The sequence below is a fragment of the Peromyscus californicus genome, unplaced genomic scaffold (genome assembly GCF_007827085.1).
Source record: "Peromyscus californicus insignis strain IS unplaced genomic scaffold, ASM782708v3 Scaffold_6__1_contigs__length_162567912, whole genome shotgun sequence".
Classification (NCBI taxonomy): domain Eukaryota; kingdom Metazoa; phylum Chordata; class Mammalia; order Rodentia; family Cricetidae; genus Peromyscus; species Peromyscus californicus.
The window spans coordinates 3,143,450-3,166,369 of record NW_026294584.1 but is presented as its reverse complement, the minus strand read 5'-3'; the positions used below and the strand labels follow the sequence as shown (position 1 = coordinate 3,166,369).

Genomic DNA, 22,920 nt, shown 5'->3' with positions numbered 1-22,920 from the left:
AGTTACAGGTGGCTGTGAGCCATAATGTGTGTACCAGGAATCTAACCCAGGTCCTCTAGAAGAGCAGCCAGTGCTCTTACCCACCGAGGCATCTCTCTAGCCTCTGCTATAGTACTTTTAATAACTATATCACCATTAATAGGAACAGCCAATGAAGGTTTATTAAAGACAATAAACAGGTTTTGCTGTTACTGCTTCTTGACTACTTTTCTCTTCAGCCTTTTTATTTTTGGAGATAAGATATCAAGCATTTTCTTTTCTAGAAATCAAAGAGTGTCTTGAAATGCATCCAGTTTTGGGCAGACGAAAGCTTTAATTTAATGGTAAGTACATAGAATGATCTGTCTGAGGAAATTTTACTAGAGTTGAAATCATAAGCAACATTTCTGGTGTTTGAAATTGTGCCAGTCACTTGCAAGATCAAATAACCTGGTTTCTGCTGGCTTGAGACCAGATGCACAGCTGATGCAGGTGAAGAGGATATGATGCATAGGAGAGTATGTTTTGAAAGCAACTACCCTAAGCGGGGCTTAGAGGAAGGAATAGATGTGGTCCAGAGCAGATTGCTCTAAGTGGTTGCAAGTTATTTGACTCAAAAGGAATCAGGAATAGAATGGTTTGAGGATGAGGAACGAAGTCAGTTAGAGTGTATAGTTTAGTAAGCATCTAGCGTCACCCTTGGAATAGCTGTTGGGGGGTTAGTCTGTCTATGGTAAGGCACTGCACTGTGTATGTCTTTATCTGGGTTGGACACCATTTCCTTCCTTTCTCAGGACCAATATTGGTATCAAGCCCATATTGGTTTCACACTATTACAAGACTTTCTTATCATTTCCTGCCCCATTTTTAGCTCACCCACTCCAAAAGACATCCCAGGCTTCCTTCCTTCCATGAATGTCTGTCTTGTAAAAGGTTGTGGCTGTTAATTGTCCTACTACACAATCTGTTCATGATATTCATTGAAGGCAGAATTAGCCTTGTAGGAAAGAAACGTGCACTGAATGTGTCTGTCAACCAAGATATTCCCAGTAGACTCCCTGCCCTGTGGGTTCTGGGTCTGCCTTTGGAGAGGATGGTTAAGTGAACTCTGTATCAGTAGGCCAGCCGAACACTGGCAGCTTGCTTTGCATTTCACAACCATTATCATGTAATTTTTTTACTTAAATTTCTTTGAGATTATAATATAGTTATAAAATTTCTCCCTTCCCTTTCCTCCCTCCAAACCCTAACCATACGCCTTCCCATTCTCCTCCAAATCCATGGCCTTTTCTTTCATTCATTTTTATTGTATGCTTATATGAATATGTATAAACATGTCTCTACAATGTTACTTATTGTATGCTTATATGGATATGTATACACATGTCTGTATAATGTTACCTATTGTATGCATATATGAATATGTATATACATGTCTGTATAATGTTAATTATTGTATGCATATATGAATATGTATATACATGTCTGTATAATGTTACCTATTATATGCATATATGATATGTGTATATACATGTCTGTATAATGTTATTTGCATGATTTCAGGGCTGACCATTTGTCACTGGACAATCAGTTGATATGCTCTTCTCTAGGGAAGACCTGTAATGTCATTTTTAATGCTGATCTCTTCATTTTTTTGACAGTTTGAAATGCCCTTGGACATATCATTGAGTGGCTTAGGATTTAAGTAAGTTATCCATAGAATGTTAAATTTCATAGACATTTATAGGTAGCAAAATGATGACATCTTCTTTTAATTGTGATAGGTAGATAGTGGAACAGTCTGGTATTTTATGCATCTATTTTGAGATTTATTTATTTTTGTTTTATGTGTGTGGATGTTTAGCCTGCATATATGTCTATGCACCATGTGTGTACAGTCTTTGCAGAGGCCAGAAGAGGGCGTCAGATCCCCTGGACCTGGAGTCACAGAAGGTTGTGGCCTGCCCTGTGGGTGCTGGGCATCAAACCTGGTTCCTCTAGAAGAGCAGCCAGTGCTCTTAACTGCTGAGCCATCTGCCTAGCCCCTTGTGGATCTATTATTAATATTCCTGTTCTTTACAGACTATAAGCTGATTAATCAATGGATACAGGATTACATGTGTGAAGTCAACTGTGTTGATTTTCTTAGCCATGCATTTCCGTAGGGCACCTGCATTTATTTTGGTGTGTGGAAGTGCTTGTCTCCCTATGACTTACAAGAGGGGTCTGTGAGTCAGCATGAGTGCATTTAGATCAAACGTCAAAATGCTTCTTACTGCCAAGAAGAGGTAACAGGTCAACCCACTTGTTACTCAGCCCAGTTTCTTGCTTTATTTTTTTTCTTGTTTTCTTCTTTACACAAAAGGCAAGATTTTTCTTTTTACAGAGTATTTTATGTGAGGTAAAAAGCTACAGAATTTAAAAAGAAGTAAAACAGAACAGAGTACATCAAAGGTCAGAAGAAAAGAAAGTTTTCCAAAATTAGGGTGATGACAGTCCTAAGCCATTCAGTATTTGACCAGCTTTAGTTAATTAAACATGTATGGATATCTAATTGGGCCTATTTTGAACATATATATGCATATTTTAGATAACATTTACTATAAGTCACAAATATTATGAAAATGTATGTTGTAAGTAATAACATTTTCTGTCTATTGCCAGGCCCATATCTTTTATGTTCCACATATATTTTTAATCACTGTTTTACATTTTTTTAAACAAAAATTTTCTGCTGAGATATATCAGAAACATTTTTCTGCCTCGGTGAGTGGGTTGTAGTGGTTATTTCATGTATGAAGAGAATACCTTTTTAAATGCATTCAATAATTTCTTTTCCTTTGTAATCTTAGATTTGTCAACTTTGGATATGATTATTATCAAGACCAAGAGAAGTTATGCAGTCAGCCTTCTCTGTGCATTTTTACCAACCACACAGGTAGAGTCAGGATTCTCCTTATCAGTTTTTACTAACTTGAGTTCTATATAAATTACAGCTATTGTTCAACTATGTGAAGCCTGAAAGTGAAATATAACAGCCACATTATTTTAAAAAAATCATCAAATGGGCCAGGCAGCAGTGGCACACGCCTTTAATCCCAGCATTCAGGAGGCAGAGCCAGGCAGATCTCTGTGAGTTTGAGGCCAACCTGGGCTACAGAGAGAGATCCAGGTTAGGCTCCAAAGCTACAGAGAGAGACCCTGTCTCAAAAAACCAGAAACAAACAAACAAAAATCATCAAATGGATATTTATGTACATTCATATGCCAAATTATCTTCTCCACTGTAATCTCACTCCTTTTGTCACTGAGCAGGGAACGTAGGGCTGACTCCTAATGGCATAAGGTGAGTGACACCTCTGTCCTCCCACTAGGATTTAATATGTATTTGCATTAATGAGAAAAGCCACCACCAACAGGGTTATTGTTCTAATAGATTTTACAGATGTTGTTTTAATAGAGTGGGTAGATTCATATTTATTCAATACACATTTTCCCACAGGAAATGCTTTCTATGTCAGCGTTACTGATGTGCTGTGTTCTAATTATTTATTTATTGCTACATTGTTTTGCATGTGTTGTGTGTCTGTGGGCACGTGTGCCATTGCATGCATGCGTGTAGAAGCCAGAAGACAGATTGTGGGAGGGCATTCTTTCACCATGTGGGCCACACGATTTGGTTCATGTCAGGCTTTGTGGCAAGCACTTTTACCTGTGGAGCTGTCTCCTCAGCCCGTGTTTGGCATCTAAGCCCATGTACCTGGACGTAAATGCTGTGTGACAGACTGCTTTTCTAGAGGTCGGAGCTTGACACGTGTCTGTTTATGTAGAGAACATGGAAACATGATTATATGTAATCAATCTTCTGAGAAAGCATATCAAGTTCAATTAACATCGAAATCAACCCTGAAAACAAAGCATAATAGCCATTTTAATATATCAATCTGAGCAGATATATTCCTTCTTGAGTAATATTTGAATTGAAATCATAGTCTCCATAAACATATACAATTATTTAAAGAAAAAATATGTGCCATTCACATATTAATCTAACATGGAGCATTACTGTGTGCTAGGGTTTTCAAAATACTTTGTTTTTAATGGAGTGTGTGTGTGTGTGTGTGTGTGTGTGTGTGTGTGTGTGTGTGTGTGTGCACATGGATACAGGTGCTTGCGGAGGCCAGAAGAGGGCATTGGACCTCCTGGAATTAGAGTTACAGGGGGTTGTGAAGCATCTAGTGAGGACACTGGGGACCAAACTTTGGTCCTTTGCAAGAGCAGTTAACTGCTCTCAGGCACTCCTAACTGCTGAGCTGTCTCTCCAGCCTCCTATACAAAGTTTTAGCAACACAGTGATGAGCAAACATGACCTGACCTTTAGTAGAGGCTACTGTTGGTGAAGATTCTAGACATTTCATAAGTGCACACATACTGTTCAAATAGAATCATGATAAATATTATGAATGAGAATTACAGGAAGCTAGGAGAGTACATAGTGAATATTTAATGGAAGGTAGCAGAGTTTTCAAAGATGTTCATCTCTGTTTCTCCCTCTCTCCCAGTCATTCCAGCCCATTTTCCTTTAGTCCTGAAAGGTACTTTTTCCTACCACACTCCTTCACAGTCCATCCCATTGTTTATCCTATCAACCCAGTCTTCCTCAGCCACATGCGTCCTTCCATCAACCGGTCCTGGTGAATTCAAAGACTGTGATTGTTCAGCTGGAAACTGTCTATGAACATTTCTCACTGTGAGCAGGGGTGGGAAGGAGGGGGACTGAGAGAGGAAGGTGATGATGTAGGCAGGCTAGATGAAGTAGGGCCTTGCAGACCATAAAAGCTTTTGGGTTTTATTCTAAGATTTATGAAAAGTCATAGAAGAGTTTTTTCTTATCACAATTATTTCATAATGCCCAAGCATATAAAATAATTAAAATATAACGAATGCCTATATGTCTTGTTTAATTATATAATTTTCAGTATTTCCTTTATCATCTTCCCATACATAAGTAAACCATTTAAGAGCAGATTGCAGGTGGGTTGATGGTGCACACCTGATGTCTCAGCACTCAAGCAGCCGAGGAAGATGACTGTAAGTTTAAAGTCAGCTTGGGCTCAATAGTGCGACCTGTCTGAAAAACCAAAGTAACATTCCGACACTACACACTTGACTACCAAATAGTTCAGTGTGTGTCTCTGCAGACATTCTTTCAGATAACCCGTATTCCGCTATCCTTAAAAGAAATCAATACTTTAACCAATACACTATCTGTGGTGTTTTTAATGTGCAATTCCTTTTATACCTCTGTCCCAACTCCTTTTTCACAAATTGAACATATTGAGGAGTGATTTACCTTTAAAAGTGTCCCACATTCTGGATTTAACTCGTTTCCAGGTGGAAGCCTTAAAATTTTCCCACTATTCTTTGTGTCTCCTATAAAACAGAAGTTAGGCATGGTGGCATAGTTAGACACAGGTTAAGTTTTTGTGAGACTACCTCACAATGGTGTTATGAAGTTCATTTGCACCAGAGCAGGAGGTATATAATGTCAGGATGTCTTGCAACTGTTTATATAGATGCCAGATTTTGTCATGTGGCTAAGTAGCAACCATGTGTATGTGCCCTCCAAAGGTATACTTTAACCTTGGAATGAGTTAGTTTTGAATAATAATTTGGAAACACATGATTATTTCCTGACAATCTTCACCTAACAGTTTTAGGATCCATTAATACTCCTTCACTAAAGTGTTATAAACAGGCAGTGATATGACTGGATATATATTCTTAAAAGGTGTTCACAGTAGCCAAGCTGCAGAATCGGCCTCAGTGCTTGTCAATATATTATGCCTGGTTGAATGTGGTGTGTACATACAATGGATTGTTGTTCAGTCAAAGAAGAACAAAACCATGTTACCTGCAGAGAAATCGACCGAACTGAGGTCATTATGTTAAGTGAAATAAACTAGACATAAAAATATATTATGTTTTCTCTTGTATGTAGGAACTAGAACAAAGAAAAAAGATGGCCTGAGATCAGTAGAAGGGCTACCAGGGAAACGTAAAGGGATGGGGGAGAGGTTGGCGGGGAAGGTGGGTGTGAGCAAACTATCATGTATGCCTGTATAGAAAAATGTCACAGTGAGGCCTGCTACTGTGTGTCATTAATCTGCAGTGATAATTATAATAAAAGGCCATCACTGTAGCTGCTGGATGGAAAGAGGTGTGAGGAGGAAAGAGAACTGGGAGATCAAGTTCAGATGAGATCAGAGTCACATTTGAGATGATGAGGACTTGAAGTACAATGGGCATAAGAATATAGAGAAATAGATGGGGGCGAGGCACATTTTGGAGATGAAGCAGAGATACCTTCCTATAAGGAAGTGGAGAGGAAAGATTCTTGGGTTTCTGGCACCAGCAAGTGAATGCTGATGGCACTTACCGAGGAATAGGAGCCTTTGTGGACACATAAAGGAAGATCATGGGCTCCCTTTTGAGCATGTTAATAAGAGACCTGGAGCATAGAAGAGGTGTCAGGAGCAATGGTGAATAAATATGGGAGTGGTCAGAATGTGGCCAGCATTGAAGCAATGGGAGGAGATGACGTGAGAAGGGAAGGTGCTTGGGAGTAATACCTGGGAGCTTAAGTGTCAGGAGGAGCATCTAATTGAAAAGGACAAAAGGATAGTACAGGAACCAGAGGCAGAGTGAGGTCTCGCCCAGGAGAAGAGCCGGCAATGCGGTGAGAGGTGGCGTTCCCAGGGGCTGGCACCAGAGACTGCCTGTGTTGGTGTCTGGAGTGAGACCTTGATTCTGCTTAAGTTGAGCAGCACAAGGAGGAAGATAAAGCTGTAGAAGCTTGTGAGAGAGGCAGCAGCAGGAAGTGGACATGGGATTCAGGGATTTCTTTCTTATGTGCACTGGTGTTTGCCATGGGTGTAGGGTCCCCTAGAACTGCAGTTACAGACAGTTGTGAGCTGCCGTGAGGGTGCTGGGAAGTGAATCTGGGTCCTCTGGAAGAGTGGTCAATGCTCTTAATGGCTGAGCCATCACTCCAGCTTCAGCATTTTTTAAACTCCAATTATTTAAGTGCTTACAGGATATATTTAGTGGGAAAGGAAAATGGGACAAGGCTAGCAGAAAGAATTTTGCTTTTGAAAATGGGATAGAGTGAGATGTGGGGCTCACAAGGATGACCTGGGAGGCTCACAGGGATGACCTGGGCAGGCTCACAGGGATGACCTGGCAGGCTCACAGGGATGACCTGGGTATGCTCACAGGGATGACCTGGGCAGGCTCACAGGGATGACCTGGGAGGCTCACAGGGATGACCTGGCAGGCTCACAGGGATGACCTGGGCAGGCTCACAGGGATGTGCTGTGGGATGGTCTGTATGTCAAATGTGTTGCTGATTGGTCAATAAATAAATCACTGATTGGCCCGTGGCCAGGCAGGAAGTATAGGCAGGACAAGGAGGAGAATAGAGCTGGGACGTGGAAGGCTGAGTCAGAGAGACACTGCCAGCCGCCATGATGACAAACAGCATGTGAAGATGCCGGTAAGCCACGAGCCATGTGGCAAGGTATAGATTAATAGAAATGGATTAATTTAAGCTGTAAGAACAGTTAGCAAGAAGCCTGCCACGGCCATACAGTTTGTAACCAATATAAGTCTCTGTGTTTACTTGGTCGGGTCTGAGAGGCTGTGGGACCGGCAGGTGAGAGAGATTTGTCTTGACTGTGGGCCAGGCAGGAAAACTCTAGCTACAGGGATGACCTGGGAGGCTCACAGGGATGACCTGGGCAGGCTCACAGGGATGACCTGGGAGGCTCACAGGGATGACCTGGGCAGGCTCACAGGGATGACCTGGGCAGGCTCACAGGGATGAACTGAGTAGGATCTTCCCAGCCTCTACCACTTCAGGCTTTACTTCTCTGTGGAGTTTCCCTTTTTATTTTATTCAGAGGAACTCGTTATGAACTTATAAAAGGGCTACCACAGCTTACCACATTGAGTTCATCTGGTACAAAATGCAGAAGTGTCCCTCCCCCTGTCTTGCCACTGTCCAGGGGGGTAGAAAATGGGCCTTATTCTCTGCAGTCAGTTTTGCAGTAGAAAAAGTAAGTCTGTTTCAAGTGAGGTAAAACAAGCTGCAGAAGCAATTGTTGTTTTGAGTAGTAAGTTGCCAGTTACCATATTTTTCCAATTGGGTTTAAAAAAAGATTTCTTACCTCTATGGTTAAAATAAACAAGATTGTGGTGTGGCTAGGCAAGTTGGTGAAAGAATCCAATCTATAGGCCAGAAAGTGGTTTATTTAATACACCGCGGAAGAGCAGCGGACATGGCCGTAGTAACGGAACTGTGTGGATAGCGCTGGGCTCCAGAGTCTGCGTTCTGGAGTGAGCCACTTCACGTGCAGACTCTGCGTTCTGGAGTGAGCCACTTCACGTGCAGAGTCTGCGTTCTGGAGTGAGCCACTTCACGTGCAGAGTCTGCGTTCTGGAGTGAGCCACTTCACGTGCAGAGTCTGCGTTCTGGAGTGAGCCACTTCACGTGCAGACTCTACGTTCTGGAGTGAGCCACTTCACGTGCAGAGTCTGCGTTCTGGAGTGAGCCACTTCACGTGCAGAGTCTGCGTTCTGGAATGAGCCACTTCACGTGCAATTTCTCGTCATGTAACGAGCACCTTGCACATGGGAGAAGTTCTGTGATCTGGGGTGCAGATAATTTTGTTTGGCTGGGCCGTTCTGCTATCCACTGTTTGGGCAGAATGGAGCCATGGTTTTTCTCTTGGGAGGAGCTTTCTGGACCAAGTCTCCCTTTCTGGTTTCCCATCATGGCCTTGCTTCCACTGAGACCTACTCTGGCAAAGTAAGATTAGAGAAAGGTCCCAAATTGCCTAATCCAAGTGTAGCTCCCCTGTGATAGTATAGATCTGGGTCTTGAAGCCTAGAAATGGGGGTTGAGAAAGGACTGCAGATAGATTCAGGGCCGACACGCGCCCTTTTTACCTCTCCCTTTCCAAAACAAAGGCGACTTGAAGATGCTTGACAGCCCGTCCATTGTACCTAGGGCCTTGGAGCCACTGTGTCTCTTCAGCATTGGTTTTACGCTCTTGAAGCTTCTTTGTCCTGTATTTTCCTGCTCTAGGGAATGAAATTGGGTACCTTCCAGGGAACGAAAGGCTGAAATCTGAATGATGGGCATGCTTCTGAGAGATAGTGGAGGGCACAGTGCTATGGTAGTGCCAGGTCACGTGGGAGTCACTTAAGGTTATGAGTTCATGCAAACGTTTCTAATAAATCTGTTACAGTAGGAAGGCAAACACATCACTGAAGAGAAAATATCGCTTCTCTCTCTGGTGGTCAGCTCTGACTAGGCGCTGTGGTTAGACGATCATGGAGGATCTAAGTTGGCCACCTTCCCTTCTGTGCACCACCTGCTGGGAGGCTGAACCGCCTCCCTCCTGCTTGCATGATGGCAAGTCCTCAGAATTAGGCCAGTGTTGGAGCATTTTATAGAGCCCTCTAATAATTGTTCCAATGAGACAGTTTCCTTGGAAAACTTGTCTGTAATAGTTTTCATTGTCTAAATGGTTCCCCAAAGTGAGCCAGTGTGGAGATGTTATCTTCACCATTGATGGATATTCACTAAAAGTCTCTGGATATTACATTAAGAGCATATTTTGTTTTTTCAAACTGTGATTTCCTCTAACTTGAAAATAGCAGCCAAATTATTCTGGAATAATAATAATAGCAGCTAACATTTGGAACCAGATATAAATACTTTTGCCAGAGATTGATGTAGATTATTTGATCCTTATATAAGAACTTTAAGAAGTAGTTTCTATATTTTTAAATGTACAGATGAAGAAACCGAGGCTTGGAGAACTAACTGGCCCGAGGCAGTGTGCTCTGTAGACCAAGGGCTTGGGAGACAGGGGACAAGAGGAGGCAAAGCTGGCCTGCTGTGCAGAGTGAATTCCGAACCAGCCAGGGCTCTGCTGCAAAACTGCTAACAGCAAGACTGGATTAGGGATGCTCGGCCAGTAAAGTTTACTTCAGAGTTTGAAACGCTTGTGGTCCGCACTGTTGATGCGGGATTCTTTTTTTTTTTTTTTTTGGTTTTTCGAGACAGGGTTTCTCTGTGTAGCTTTGCGCCTTTCCTGGAACTCACTTGGTAGCCCAGGCTGGCCTCAAACTCACAGCAATCCGCCTGGCTCTGCCTCCCGAGTGCTGGGATTAAAGGCGTGCACCACCACCGCCCGGCTTGATGCGGGATTCTTAATCAGGATCAGCTGAAGCACAACGCCTTCGTTTGTAGGTAACTGACATTAGCAACAGCTGCTAGAGGTAATGCAGAGTTTTACACAGTGAGGAAGATGGAGAGGCTAGTGAAGGTGGGGAAAGCCGTGTTCTGGTGTGGGCCAAAGCTGTCAGGGACCCAGCATGGAAGAGTGTGGTCTCACGTATTTACTCTCATTGCTCATAGGAAAGGTCCATAGTTTGCATTTCAATCTTCCTTTAAAAATACTGGATGTCTTCTTTAAAGAAAACACAGTTTGGATAGCTGGGACCCAGAGCTCTGGGAGATGACTGGGAGGGGACAGCTAGGTAAAATGACAGTGTGTGCACGTTCATCTGAGCTTCATGCAGGGGGACCTTTTCTCGAGTCCCGCAGCTTCCCGTGCAGAGGAGTGTGTCTGTCCATTTCCCATCCTCAGTGCCTGCCACGGTGCACTGCCTGTAACTGTGGATGATAAATGCTGACACAGAATTTCATAGCATCTTGTTAATACCACTTTGTAAAGACTTTAGGAATAATCTATGAAGTAAGATGGGGAAGGATATCTAAAGGAATAGAAGTAGGTGAATAATGGCTCAGGAAATTTATTATGCAGATTACTTAAATGTTACTAAATACCTTCTTTTTCCTAGGGAGTTTGTGTGTATGTTACAGCCCAAAGTGTGACTCTTGGAAAGAAATCACATATTCAGTGTTTTACCTTCACAAAGGTACTTTTTAGTTTATTCTCTTTTATTTTTTCCAAATAGTAACAAATTAGATAAATTGCAAACATCTTAACACTTAGCAAGCAGTATTATCAGTATATTTTATGATTAACTGTGTAGTTATGTTTAATGAAGAAATTAATTAATGGTAAATAGTAAGATAGGTAACTTTTATACTGCATATGTTTTTATACCAGCATGTGGTTTGTTCTAGACTATAGACCATTTCTAATGGATGTATTTGCCAAAGTGTGTTGGTTTACCGTTTAGTCATTACTAAATGGAACTTTAATTCACATAGTTACATAGGAATTTAGTTAAAATCTTCTTTGATCTCAAATGTAAACAGACTGTCATTCCAGAGTATGCTATGCTATCAAACTAAGATATTTATTTCATTTCAACGTTCTGGGGCATGGGATGAAATGTCAGCCTCCGCCGCTTCTGTGGTCACAGCATGCCCTGCAATAGTTTTAGTTTGAACCATGCCTAGGAGGATTTTTGCTTGTTTGTTTAATTCCTCAAAATCTACAGTTGTGCCAGACACAGTGGCACACACCTTTAACTTCAACACTCAAGAGGCAGAGGCGGCCACGTCTCCAGGTTCAAGGCCAGTCTGGCCTACACAGCAAGTTCCAGGCCAGCCAGAGCTACAGAGAGAGACTAATGTATTTGTAGAGTACATGTGTGAGTGTAGCTGAAACTTTTTAAAGATGGAATTTCTGTTCTAATACTCAATTTCTTTTATGCCAAGCCACATAAAAGTTTAGAATCCTGCAGTAGTGCTTGATATTACCAGGGTGTTAGAAATCAAGGCAGAAAAGTTTAAGAAATTTTTAATGGAACAACTAAAAGTAACTTCAGAACTAGTTGTAGACATATTCTTAAGCAGTGTAAGGTTGTGCAAGACATTTTTTGTGTGTTTCTAATAATAATTCCAAGCAGCACATAGACTAAGTTAGAAGAGTAGAGTGAATCCCAACACAGTTTCATCAGCAGCTTAATCCCCTTTCTCACTAAACGTGGGACTGTGAGTTGGGGAAATCTTAGCAGCTTGGTAAAAACTGTAGAAATGAGCCCTGAGACCACTTCCATCTTAGATATTGAGCAGACCCCATTGGACACCCCCTTTGGACTCCCCACACAGACTCCAAGTTTAGGTTTGCCTGAGCTGGCACGTCTGCTCCACTGTGACTGCCCTCAGGTGGTCCACGTTGGTGGCTTTTGGAGAGTGAGGGCACCATGATTTCTAGAGGCCAGCAGGTGCTTACCCTGTCTGTGTTACACAGTGTGAGGTGAATACTAGCCTTGTTTCTTAACTTTCTCTGGCTTCATGTTCTTCACCTGCAGGATACAGAAAGACCTTTACTGCTGCTTCTGGGAGTGCTGACTCACACGTGACAAAGGGCATTACTTTTCTCAACCTTGGTGGGTATCCTGGTTTGCTTCTCTGTTGCTGTGGTAAACATACCAAAAGCAACTTGGGGGAAAGACTTTATTTCAGTTTCCACTTCCAGGTAACAGTCTACCATCACTGAGGCAAGTCGGACATGAACTTAAGTAGGGAGGAAGCAGAAGCAATGGCGGGATGCTGCCTGCTTACTGGTTGTTCTTGCTCTTGTTCTCTCCCTCTTCTGGATCATTCTCAGCATGCTTTCTTATACCTCCCAGGCCTACTTGCCTAGGGGATGCACCTCCCACAGTGGACTGGGCCTCCCATGTCAATTATTCATCAAGAAAATGCCCCACAGAAGACTTGCCCACAGGCCAATATGATCTAGGCAATTCTTTAGTTCCCTCTTCCTAGGTGACTCTCCTTTGTTGACAATAAAACTAAGGAGCACAGTGGTTATGGAGATGGACCTCTCCCTACTCTGTTCTTCCAACATTGCTCTGCTCAGTGGTCACACTCTGCCCTGAGCTTCACTCTTTTCTCCATGACTCTGTTTTCTCATACCTCTGAGATATGGCTTGTGGTGACAGTCACTGACCCTTTTAAGTCTGAGGGGAGAAGGTTTTCTCTGGCACACAACCCTCTTACTCAACTCATCAGCTTTTGGGGTTGAAGTGTATCTTCCTTTTTTAGAGATCCCAGGCTGTCAGCTTTCTTGGAAGCAGCCCTTAAAAAGCCATTTGTTAGTATACAAATGACCATGAATAGGATGTCCCCTAAGAGCCTGTGAGAAATCATAAATCATGTTGGCCCTGAATTCTAGAGGAAGAAAGGCCTTTAGACAGTTGTCTGTTCCCTCCCATTGATCATAAAAGGCTTGCAGAAGTCCCCATTAGTGATGTGTGGACCAGCTTAAGTGAATTGTTTTCTCTAGATATGGTGAAAGGAACCTTAGTATTAGAAGGGAGCATGTTATGGGCTCCATATGGTGAAGACAGCGCAGAGAGGGTTGCATCTCCACACTGAAAGCGGCTTTCCAAGGCCGTGTGGAGGGGCCCAGGCGTAAGTGATTGGTGACGGCTCTGGACCTGCTTACGTCTGGGAAGGACACAGCATTTAAAGGGGGAAAGCTTCGGGTTTACAGCTCATGGTTCTTTGATATATTGTCCTTTCCCTGCCTGCCAGTCCATCGGCTTCTATGACAAAGGTTTGACTAATTAGTGTGAGGAAACCTGGAGAAGTGAGGACTAAAAATAAGCCCCCGTTTTTTTGTTTTTTTGTTTTTTATTTTGAATGATTCTGTTGGTGAGGTTAAGTATCATTTGCTGTGTGGTCCAGTGCATGGCACATTTGGACATGATATTGGACCCTGGGAAATGGCCTTGAAGAGATGGCTCTGCTGCTTCCTGATGGGGGAGAGATGGAGAGTCTGACATGGCTCCCATCAGCAGCACTGCATCCATATTCATCTCAACAGTAATGGGCACCTATCCACTAACCATGCTCTTCCAGGCCCGCGCCATCTTCCTTTCCTCCTCCTGGGAACAGTTAGAAAGGATGGCATGATTCAGTCCGCAGTCTTGCAGAGGGCAGAAATACCAGAGTTTGTAAACACAATTTGTCTCACACAGTCATCTTTTATTCTTAAGCATTATTTATTAATAGCCATAAAATTGTATCTAAGATTTAAACTGTTCTATTATAACAGTTACATTTTTGAGTAGTATGTTCTGCTGTCCATTGCTTATAACTTCCATTTATTATTACTCTGCTGAGAAGGGCTTGCATTGATTGAAATATAGAGACTTAACTTTTTCTTCTTCTTATGGACCCTATACATAGCTGTAGCATTATGTTTCCTGGGGAAACAGAGAAATCCCTATTTACCCAAGATAGAACAGCAACAGACCAAAGAAATTATTCCACCCAAGTCCATCTTGGTAAACCAGTGTATTTACTGGGATTACCTACAGGGACATGGATGAGCCTCTGCCTTTCCCTCTATGAGGGATGTTTTAACGTGGAGTCAATAGCCACACAAAAGGATGTGTATAAGTCAGGCTTATAAATAAAAGACACCATTTAATAAATAGTGCATGTTAAATATTTTACTTAATTTTGAGCCTTACAACAGCTCTGCCTGGGGAAGGTATCCCCACCGCCCACACAGTGAAGCCGGGGCTGAGAAAGTGTTAGATTTGTGCCTGGGTTCCTTTCAGTGACTCTCTTAAGAGGCATCCTACCGTTTTCCATCACTGTATAACAAATGGCCACAAAGTTCGGGTTTAGACAGCAGAAGCATTCTGTTTCCAGGCTGGAGTTCAGAAATTGAAAGGTGTGCTGAGCGACTAAGATCACGTTATGGGCAGGACTGGTTCCATCTGCAGAGTCGGAGGAAGCACTTACTTCCTGCCTCCTCCGGCATCTAGGGGCTAGTTTCATCATCCCAGTCGCTCTGTCACTGTGTGGTCACTTCCTGCAGGCAGGTTCCTCTCTCCCTTCCTCTTAGTAACACTTTGATCACACTGAATCCTCCAGGATAGTCCAGGATTCTCTCTTATCTCAAGGTCCTAGTCACATCTGCCCCAGTTCCCTTTCCTCAGAAAGTGAATCTAGGGCAGGCAAGATAGCTTGATGGGTAAAGGCTCTTGGTCCCAACCCTGACCTAAGTTCAGTCTCAGGATGGAAGACTCCTACAAGTTGTCCTCAACATTCACTCCCCCAAACAAGTGAATAAATGTAATAAAAATGTTAGAGATTGATACAGTCATTGGCTCAGTGCACAGGATGAGCCATCATTGGCCCTGTCAAGTAGCTGCTGATGTTTTGGATGAAGCACTAATTTTTTATGGCAGATTGTCCTGCACACTGATGGATAGACAAGCCCTAGAGTCCACTAAACAAATGTTAGCAGGAATCTCCTACCCTACCCCCATGACTATGTGACTCCACAGTACCTTTCAGATGTCCTCTGGCCTAGGACAGAGCACCACCATGACACCCGTCATGTTAGGAGCCAGCACAGATCTCTGGACACCCTTTCTGGTGGGTCCCTCTAGACAGCTCTGTCATTTGCTCCAGTGGTGTTGCCACATTGGTAAGGGCTCTGCAGTTCTTTGCATTACACTCTTTGACGTCACTTCATCCCGAAGGATGCTGCACTTGGCTGGAGTTTTCTGTCTTCCTTCCTTCCTTTCCTCTTAGGGAAGGAGCCCCGCTAGCTGACACAAGACAGAAGTTCCTTTTATAAAATCACTACTCTGCTTTTGTGAGACCCTAGGAGCCTATTTTTTTTATTGTATCTCAATTTGGGCACATATGTTCTGATTACTAGGTACACAGGGAAACCAATGACTATTGCACAGAATGCCAAGGCTCCCAGAGACACGCTTTGATAAATTCCAACCTTAAAATTTCCTAAACAAAACGATGATGAGTGAGTCAGTACGAGAAACTGCATTTCATAGCTTCCTCAAACCATCAAAAAGATGAAGAAAATTCTCATTACAAGCTATTCCCAGCATAACACATTGAGGAGTCATTCACGTTGCTTGATATTTTTATTCTAAATTTCTTCCCAGATCACTTAGATTCACATAAAGCTACAGTTGACTCAGAAACAAAACCATTGGCATAAATAATACAGCCGTGACTTAGTGTACAAGGAGGGTGAGCCACACACAAAGCCAGTCAGATCTACCTGCTCGGATGACAGTACTCACATCAGTCACATTTGCTACTTGTAATAAATAAATAAGTAAGTAAGTAAGTTAATTAATTAATTAATTCTGCTTTGCTATATTCAAAGTAAAACATGTTGTTCTGGGGTTTACCTGCACTAGGTGGACTTTGTCACATGTGGATGACTCCAATCTCTCTTTCCTATAGGCTGCCTTGTGGCTGTTTACTTCCCTGGCCATTTCCTCCACTTACTTAACATTCAGCACCCAGACTTGATCTGCCACAGTCTGTTTCTGACAGGTATGGTGTCTCGCGGATGCAGTCTCCTTAGGCTTGTTCTGGCTTCAGCACCTGTCTGGGTCAGAGAGGTTCTCTTATCTGATGATCTGCTTTTATTTTTTTGTGTTTGCTAGGAAACAACAAAATGGCTGCTGTGCTACCTCCCGGTCCTTGGCAGTCTCTGCCGGGGTCCCTGATACTGGACTGCTCTTCTGGAAAGGTCTACAGAGCAGCCCTTGACCAGTCATACTTGATGTGGCTCCTATGGAACACCCGCCTGGACTGTGAGAAGATGGCCGCACTGCACTGTGTACTCTCTTGTGGTCGAGACCCAGGTTTCCAGGAAGATCAGGTGAGAAGACAGAGTGAGTTCAAACACTAGCAACAGACAACACCAAATATACTTACTTGCTGCTTCAGAAGTCATTTTTGCTTGGTGGCAGTGCCTTTACTTGGTGCTTCCTTTCTGGTGGCTCTCTGCCAGGCCTCAGGCTGTGAAGGTACATCTATCTGGCTGTTGAGTACAATGGTTCCTTCCCTTTACCCAACATTTCACTTTCCATGACTTCAGTTAATGTACATCAATCAACTCTGGCTTACTACTATTAAATGGAAAATCCCCCACAGAAGCAATTCATGTTTTTTTACGCAGTATGCTCTTCTAAGTATGCCGTGTAATGAAATCTTACGCCATCTTGCTCCACCTGGCCTGGGATTATGGACTGTCACTTTGTCCAGTGTATTCATGCTGTGTGTGCCACCTGCCCGTTCATATGCAGCAGTTGTCTTGGTTACCAGATCACTATCATGGTATTCTGGTACTTGTGTCATATACTCATATTTTACCTAATAATGGTCATGACATTTAGATATGCCAAAGATTCACCATAAAATGTTTCCTTTAAATGAGAACTTGAAAGTTCTTGACTTCATGAGTGAATAAATGATGTCTGTTAGTGTTGCTAAGGTTTGGTGCTATCTGTGGTTTCAGAATTCACAGGTGTCTTGAAGTGTATCTCCTAAGGATAAAGGGCAACTACTTACTCTATTCTCCTTTCTTCCTTTATCTGCTTTTCTGAGATGAGGTTTTGCCCTGTAGCTCAGGGTGGTCTGGTACTTACTTTGTGGCTCAAGCAGCCCTCACATTTGAAGTAGTTCTCATCAGTCTCCTAAGTGCTGGGATATCAGGTGTGAACCCCCAAACCCAGCACTCTACTGGCTTTTCAATACCATAAACACAGCCCCCTCCAAGGACGCACAGAAAACAGCAAGTTTCTCAGGCTACCTGCTTTTCTCTGTGTGTCTGTATTTGGTATAACGCATTACCAAAAGGGCCAAGCAAGCCAGGTGTAGTGCCTCACACCTGCAATCCCAAATGCTGAGACAGGAGTATTTCTGTGAGTTCAAGGCCAGCCTCAGCTACATAGTAAGTTTGATGCTATCTTGGACTATAGAATTAATTCCTGTCACAGCCTTCTCAGAACAAACAAACAAATGCCAAAGGCCTAAGCTCTTCTGGTGAATATTTATCAGTTTTAATAAGATAGCTTAGTTTGTATTGTGCACTGCTGCTTGTGAAGCGCTGTGATCTCGTTGATCTTTACTTTGGAAGCTATCCCGTAAGGTCGGAAAACCTTGTTGTCAATCAATGACGGCTGAAGTGAGAGGCTGACTAGTTAGTTGAAAAAAACACACTTTAAAAAAAAACCATAAAAATATACATTTATCTGCTTACTCTTAGTGTAGAATAAGGCCTGTTCTTTGTGAATCAGCTAACTACATCAGTCATTTTCTCCCACAAAACCAATCCTAAGCATGCTGTCTCTGATTTCCTGTTTCTTCCTAAAAGGCTTGTGTATGTAGATACATACTCATGTGTCTCCATGTGTGTATACACACACGTGTGTGCATGCACACCTATGTGCTTGTGTGTGGAAGGCCAGAAGTAACACTGTGTGTCTTCTTCAGTAATTCTCCACGTTCATTTTTGAGATGGGTCCATCTAAACCTGGAGCTTTTCTTTCCTGCCAGGCTGGCCAGCCAGAGAGCATCCAGGATTCTTTTGTATCTGCCCCAGACGTGTGCTGCACCCTCATTTTTATGTGGGTTCTAGGGATCAGGTCCTAATGCTTCTGTGGCAGTCATTTTACCCTCTGAGTCATCTCCTCAAACAGCCCCTGAATATTTGTTTCTAAGGAGATCAATAATTTGAGACCTTTCCAAGTAATCTGTGTAGGCATGCTTTTACCTCGTTCTTAATAGCTGTTTCCTCTGCATCTATCATGTAGTGTTTTAGAATCTACATCTAGTCTTTTCATGTTTGAGAAACATGCCTTTGAGTCTTCCCACAATATACAACTTTTATTGATGCAACAATACTCTTTTTGCATCTGCATTTCACTTGTCTATAGAAAATTTTTATTAAATTACCTATGTTAAAATAAGTACAACTGGAACAATAGATTTAGAATAAAGCATCGTGTTGAGAGTGAGCTGTGGCTGGGCATGCTGGACCTGTCAAGTAGGAGATGGGAACTTCCTGTTGATGTTGATTTTTACTCTTTGCTCTTTTGGCTCTTTACTCTCTGGCGGCCCCTCCACCCAGCTTCCAAATAAATCACACACTTATCACCTAGCTTATTCTTAATTATAAATGCCTGGCCTTAGCTTGGCTTGTTTCTAGCAAGTTTTTCTTAACATAAGTTATCTCATCTACCTTTTGCCTCCAGGCTTTTGCTTTTCTCTATTTCTGTATTTCTTTTCCTTCCTTCTTATTCTGTGTCTGGCTGTGTGATTGGGTGACTGGCCCTTCTTTACTCGCTCCTTGATCTTTCTTACTCTTTCTTCTTTTCTTCCCAGATCTCTCTTTCTATTCATTCTCTCTGTCTGCCAGCCCCACATATCCTTTTTCCTGCCTTGCTATTGGCCCTTCAGCTCCTTATTAGACCATCAGGTGTTTTAGACAGGCACAATAGCACAGCTTCACAGAGTTAAGCAAATGTAACATAAAAGAATGCCACACATCTTTGCATCATTAAACAAATGTTCCACAGCACAAACAAATGTAACACATTTTAAAATAATATTCTGCAACATCTCTTCCTCCAGCAGTTGAACATAGGGATAGAAACCTTGAAAGAGTTGCTGACATACAGGGTCATATGTGTCAGTAACAAGGGAAGCACAGAGGTGCTGCTCCTCATGGGGAAGTGGAGTGACAATATTCTCAGTGAATGCTGCACTGAACTTTAAGCCCAGGTTGTTGCCTCCAAACCCTGTGTCCAGTAGCTCTCTTGATGGGCACTTTGTATAATACCATCAATTCTTGGGAAAAAAATGTGTCAGATTGAAGAAGGTTTATCTGGATCCTACCCAAAAGCCCCATTTAAAAGGGTATGTAAAAAGCACCTTATTTACAATATTGAAATGCTCAGCCAGGACCATATTGGTTTTTAAGCTGGAAGTTGGTGTATTTTTCAGGTCACTCCAAAATAGATGTAGAATGTTAAAAATTCATTCATGAATGTATTGTTTATTATGTTTTTTTTTTTTTTTTTTTTTTTTTTTTTTTTTTTTTGGTTTTTCGAGACAGGGTTTCTCTATGTAGCTTTGCGCCTGTCCTGGAACTCACGTGGTAGCCCAGGCTGGCCTCGAACTCACAGAGATCCGCCTGGCTCTGCCTCCCAAGTGCTGGGATTAAAGGCGTGCGCCACCACCGCCCGGCCTATTATGTGTTTTTATATTGCTTTGGTGGGACTGAGTGTAGATTTAAAAGCCGACAGGGTTCTATGGTCTTTGTTTTTAAAGATTGTTCAATGGATTTGTGAGCATGTCTCTGGCTGCCATTCATTTGACCTCATTCAGGAATTTCTAATTGGTAAGTGCTGCTGATATTGCACTTTAAGTTGTATGTTTGACCCTTTTGCTTGAGAGGAATCAGTAAATTGATAATGAATGCCTCTGTCGAAGTGATGCTTAAGAGCAGGTTTGTTTTTAACTTCATTCCAGTCAGTGGCTAATTAAATTTCACTCTCTGGTGGCTTTTGCAAGAAGCTGTGGTTCTCAGAAACTGATGAGATATAAGATCAGATTTTGATTCTTTAATTAAAAAAATTTTCAGTAAAGTGCATCTTTCCTAGCCTAGTTTTATGTTGGCTGGCTGTGTATAAATGGTATAACATTATCTAGGTAGAAGCAGTACCAAATGATTTTAAAAATATTATTCTCATTGTAAAAAAAGAGAACCTGAACATCTTAAGCTGTAGATAAAATCATAATGGTTAACCCCCAGAAGCATGAATGAGGTGATGAAAACTCGTTGGTTTATTTGATTTGGTTAAATTACAGTGTTGATTTCTTTCTTCCTCTGTGCCATGTCTCTTTTAAAAATCGACTCAGCTTCTTCCTATTGGAGTGTGTATCCAGAGATGAGTGACGTGGACATGCTCTTACCGTACTCCTCTGTGCTGACTTGGAAAGGAGTAAGTTAACAAAGTCATAGTGGATTCAGCACTGTGGGCCAGTGGTAGACCATTCCAGTTGTGGTAACCAGGGCCATGATTTCACTTCTGATTTGACTGATAAGGAACAGAATTGAAGTTTCTTGTCAGAATGCATAAATAACCCTAATCGGAAAATCTAAAATCTAAATGCTGCAAAATCTAGAGTATTTTGAGGGTCAGTATGATGCCACCTGTGAAAATTTACCACATAGGATACATGTATATATGTAAATATGGACACACACATATAGTAAAATCCTATCCTGTATGCATACATACATACATATACACATATGCATACATGCACACGTATTCTGAAATGCAGTGGATCTCTTCCCTTGGCCAGAAGGATTTACATAAAACAGCAGACTTGATGGAGTGGACACAAGGTCTTTCTACTTTCTACTCTTTCTACTGCCAGGCAGAACTAAACCTCCTGATAGTATTTTAGAAAATGACATTTTTACTCCTGTGTTGACCAGACTCAAGTATTTAATAGGTTTTTATGGATGAGGAGTGACTAGACCACTGTGGTACTACTTGGTAGATTTTGACTTTGATGACACCTTTCCCTATTTTTATGAGGATTTATGAAGACACTTAGGTAAAAAAACTTCAGGATGAGTCAAAGTCTTAAGTGCTTGCTTTCCCGCTGTTCTTCCTGTCCGTCTGGACTCCTTCCTTCACAGGGGGAGGTGATGCACCAGGGCTGTGTGGTGAGCTCAGTGTGGTGTGGCCAGCAACTTCTGCCTCATCTCCTTTCAGTTAGATAGTGGAGCAGTGTGCTTGGTCCTGGAGCAGGAGCTGTATTAAAAGGAAATTTAGAGCAATAAATTTAGGCAACAGGCATTGGGAATATGTACTAGGGTAAACTGTGACACTTCTCAGTTTGTATTTTGTGTATGTCTCAATACAGTCAGTAAAGTCAATAAAGAGACTGACGTGTGGCACAAGCTTGTGATTCTACTCATGAGGCAGGAAGATCTTGAGTTGGAGGTCAGCCTGGGCTATGTAGTAATAGAAATATTACTACAAAAAAGAAATATCCAAGTGCATTTGATTTATTTAATTTTTTTCTGTTTTTTCCTCTTTGTTTTGAGACATGGGCTCATGTTGCCCAGACTGACCTGCCTCAAAACCTTAAATTCCTGATCCTTCTGCCTCTCCCTCCCAAGTGCATGTATCACCATACACAGTGAAATTTGATTAATTTGATTAATTTCTAAATTTTTGATGCCTACAGGAGTACCTCCCCCTACCCCTGAAGGTCTCCTCTGATTGTCTTTTGGATTGTAGTTAATAGATTTCTTTACTCCTTTTTCAGGCAACCATGCTGTTGTTTTTCTTTTAGATGACTTATGAACGTATAGGCAGATTCTGTGATTCTGTGGCAGGAAGCCTGCAGGTTACACCATTGGGTCAGGAAATGTGCATCTCAGCTCTCTGCTTGTTAACCACCGCTCCTTTGTTTAAAGCGTGGAGAGGCAGGGCTGGAACCAGTGGTCCCTGGGCTGTGTTCTAGCTGGATGTTGTGTGAGGCCACTATCCCAATGGGCAGTGGTTCATCTGCTCATTTCTCAAGGCTCTCTGGGGCACAGGAGAGTTGGTAAACATATACACAGTGACATCTGGATGTCTCCACAAGAAAATGCAGAGAAACCCACAGTTATAACCTCTATATACTAAACCTATCTTGGGGTTTTCCGAGTTACTTTAACACTTCTTGTGGTTAGAATAAGTTACCTTAAAAGGCCTCCTCTAATCCCAAAGCTCTGTACATTTATATTTATCTTTAGCAATGACCAATGTAAGATTTACCCTTCCCTTCCATAGTCTACAATCATTCGTAATGCTACAACCTTAAAAACTTTCCACAGTAGGAACTAGCAAGTTCATACATCTGGAGAGAAAGATTGACTTGAGTTTTTTTTTTTTTTAATTTGATACAAAGAATTCACTATGTAGCTCAGGCTAGCCTATGAGCCTCTCACTGGGACCACAGGTGTATAGCACCACACCTACTAGTAACTGGATTTTAAAAACAAACACTGTGATAAAAAAAAAAAAAAAAAAAAA

General features: G+C 42.1%; 1 protein-coding gene across 5 annotated transcripts in view; it reads left to right on the top strand.

The window, feature by feature from the left end:
- Positions 1–22,920, top strand: part of Gsap (gamma-secretase activating protein) — a 98,992-nt gene that overhangs the window by 38,660 nt on the left and 37,412 nt on the right. For 2 of the 5 annotated variants that reach the window (XM_052720645.1, XM_052720641.1), the window contains 9 exons: positions 264–323; positions 1,641–1,684; positions 2,832–2,917; positions 10,915–10,992; positions 12,340–12,417; positions 16,271–16,363; positions 16,477–16,694; positions 20,150–20,219; positions 20,741–20,823. In XM_052720645.1, the coding sequence (XP_052576605.1) occupies positions 264–323; positions 1,641–1,684; positions 2,832–2,917; positions 10,915–10,992; positions 12,340–12,417; positions 16,271–16,363; positions 16,477–16,694; positions 20,150–20,219; positions 20,741–20,823 (810 nt within the window). The remainder of the gene's footprint in view (positions 1–263; positions 324–1,640; positions 1,685–2,831; positions 2,918–10,914; positions 10,993–12,339; positions 12,418–16,270; positions 16,364–16,476; positions 16,695–20,149; positions 20,220–20,740; positions 20,824–22,920) is intronic. The other 3 variants (XM_052720642.1, XM_052720644.1, XM_052720643.1) reach the window with 2 other exon arrangements.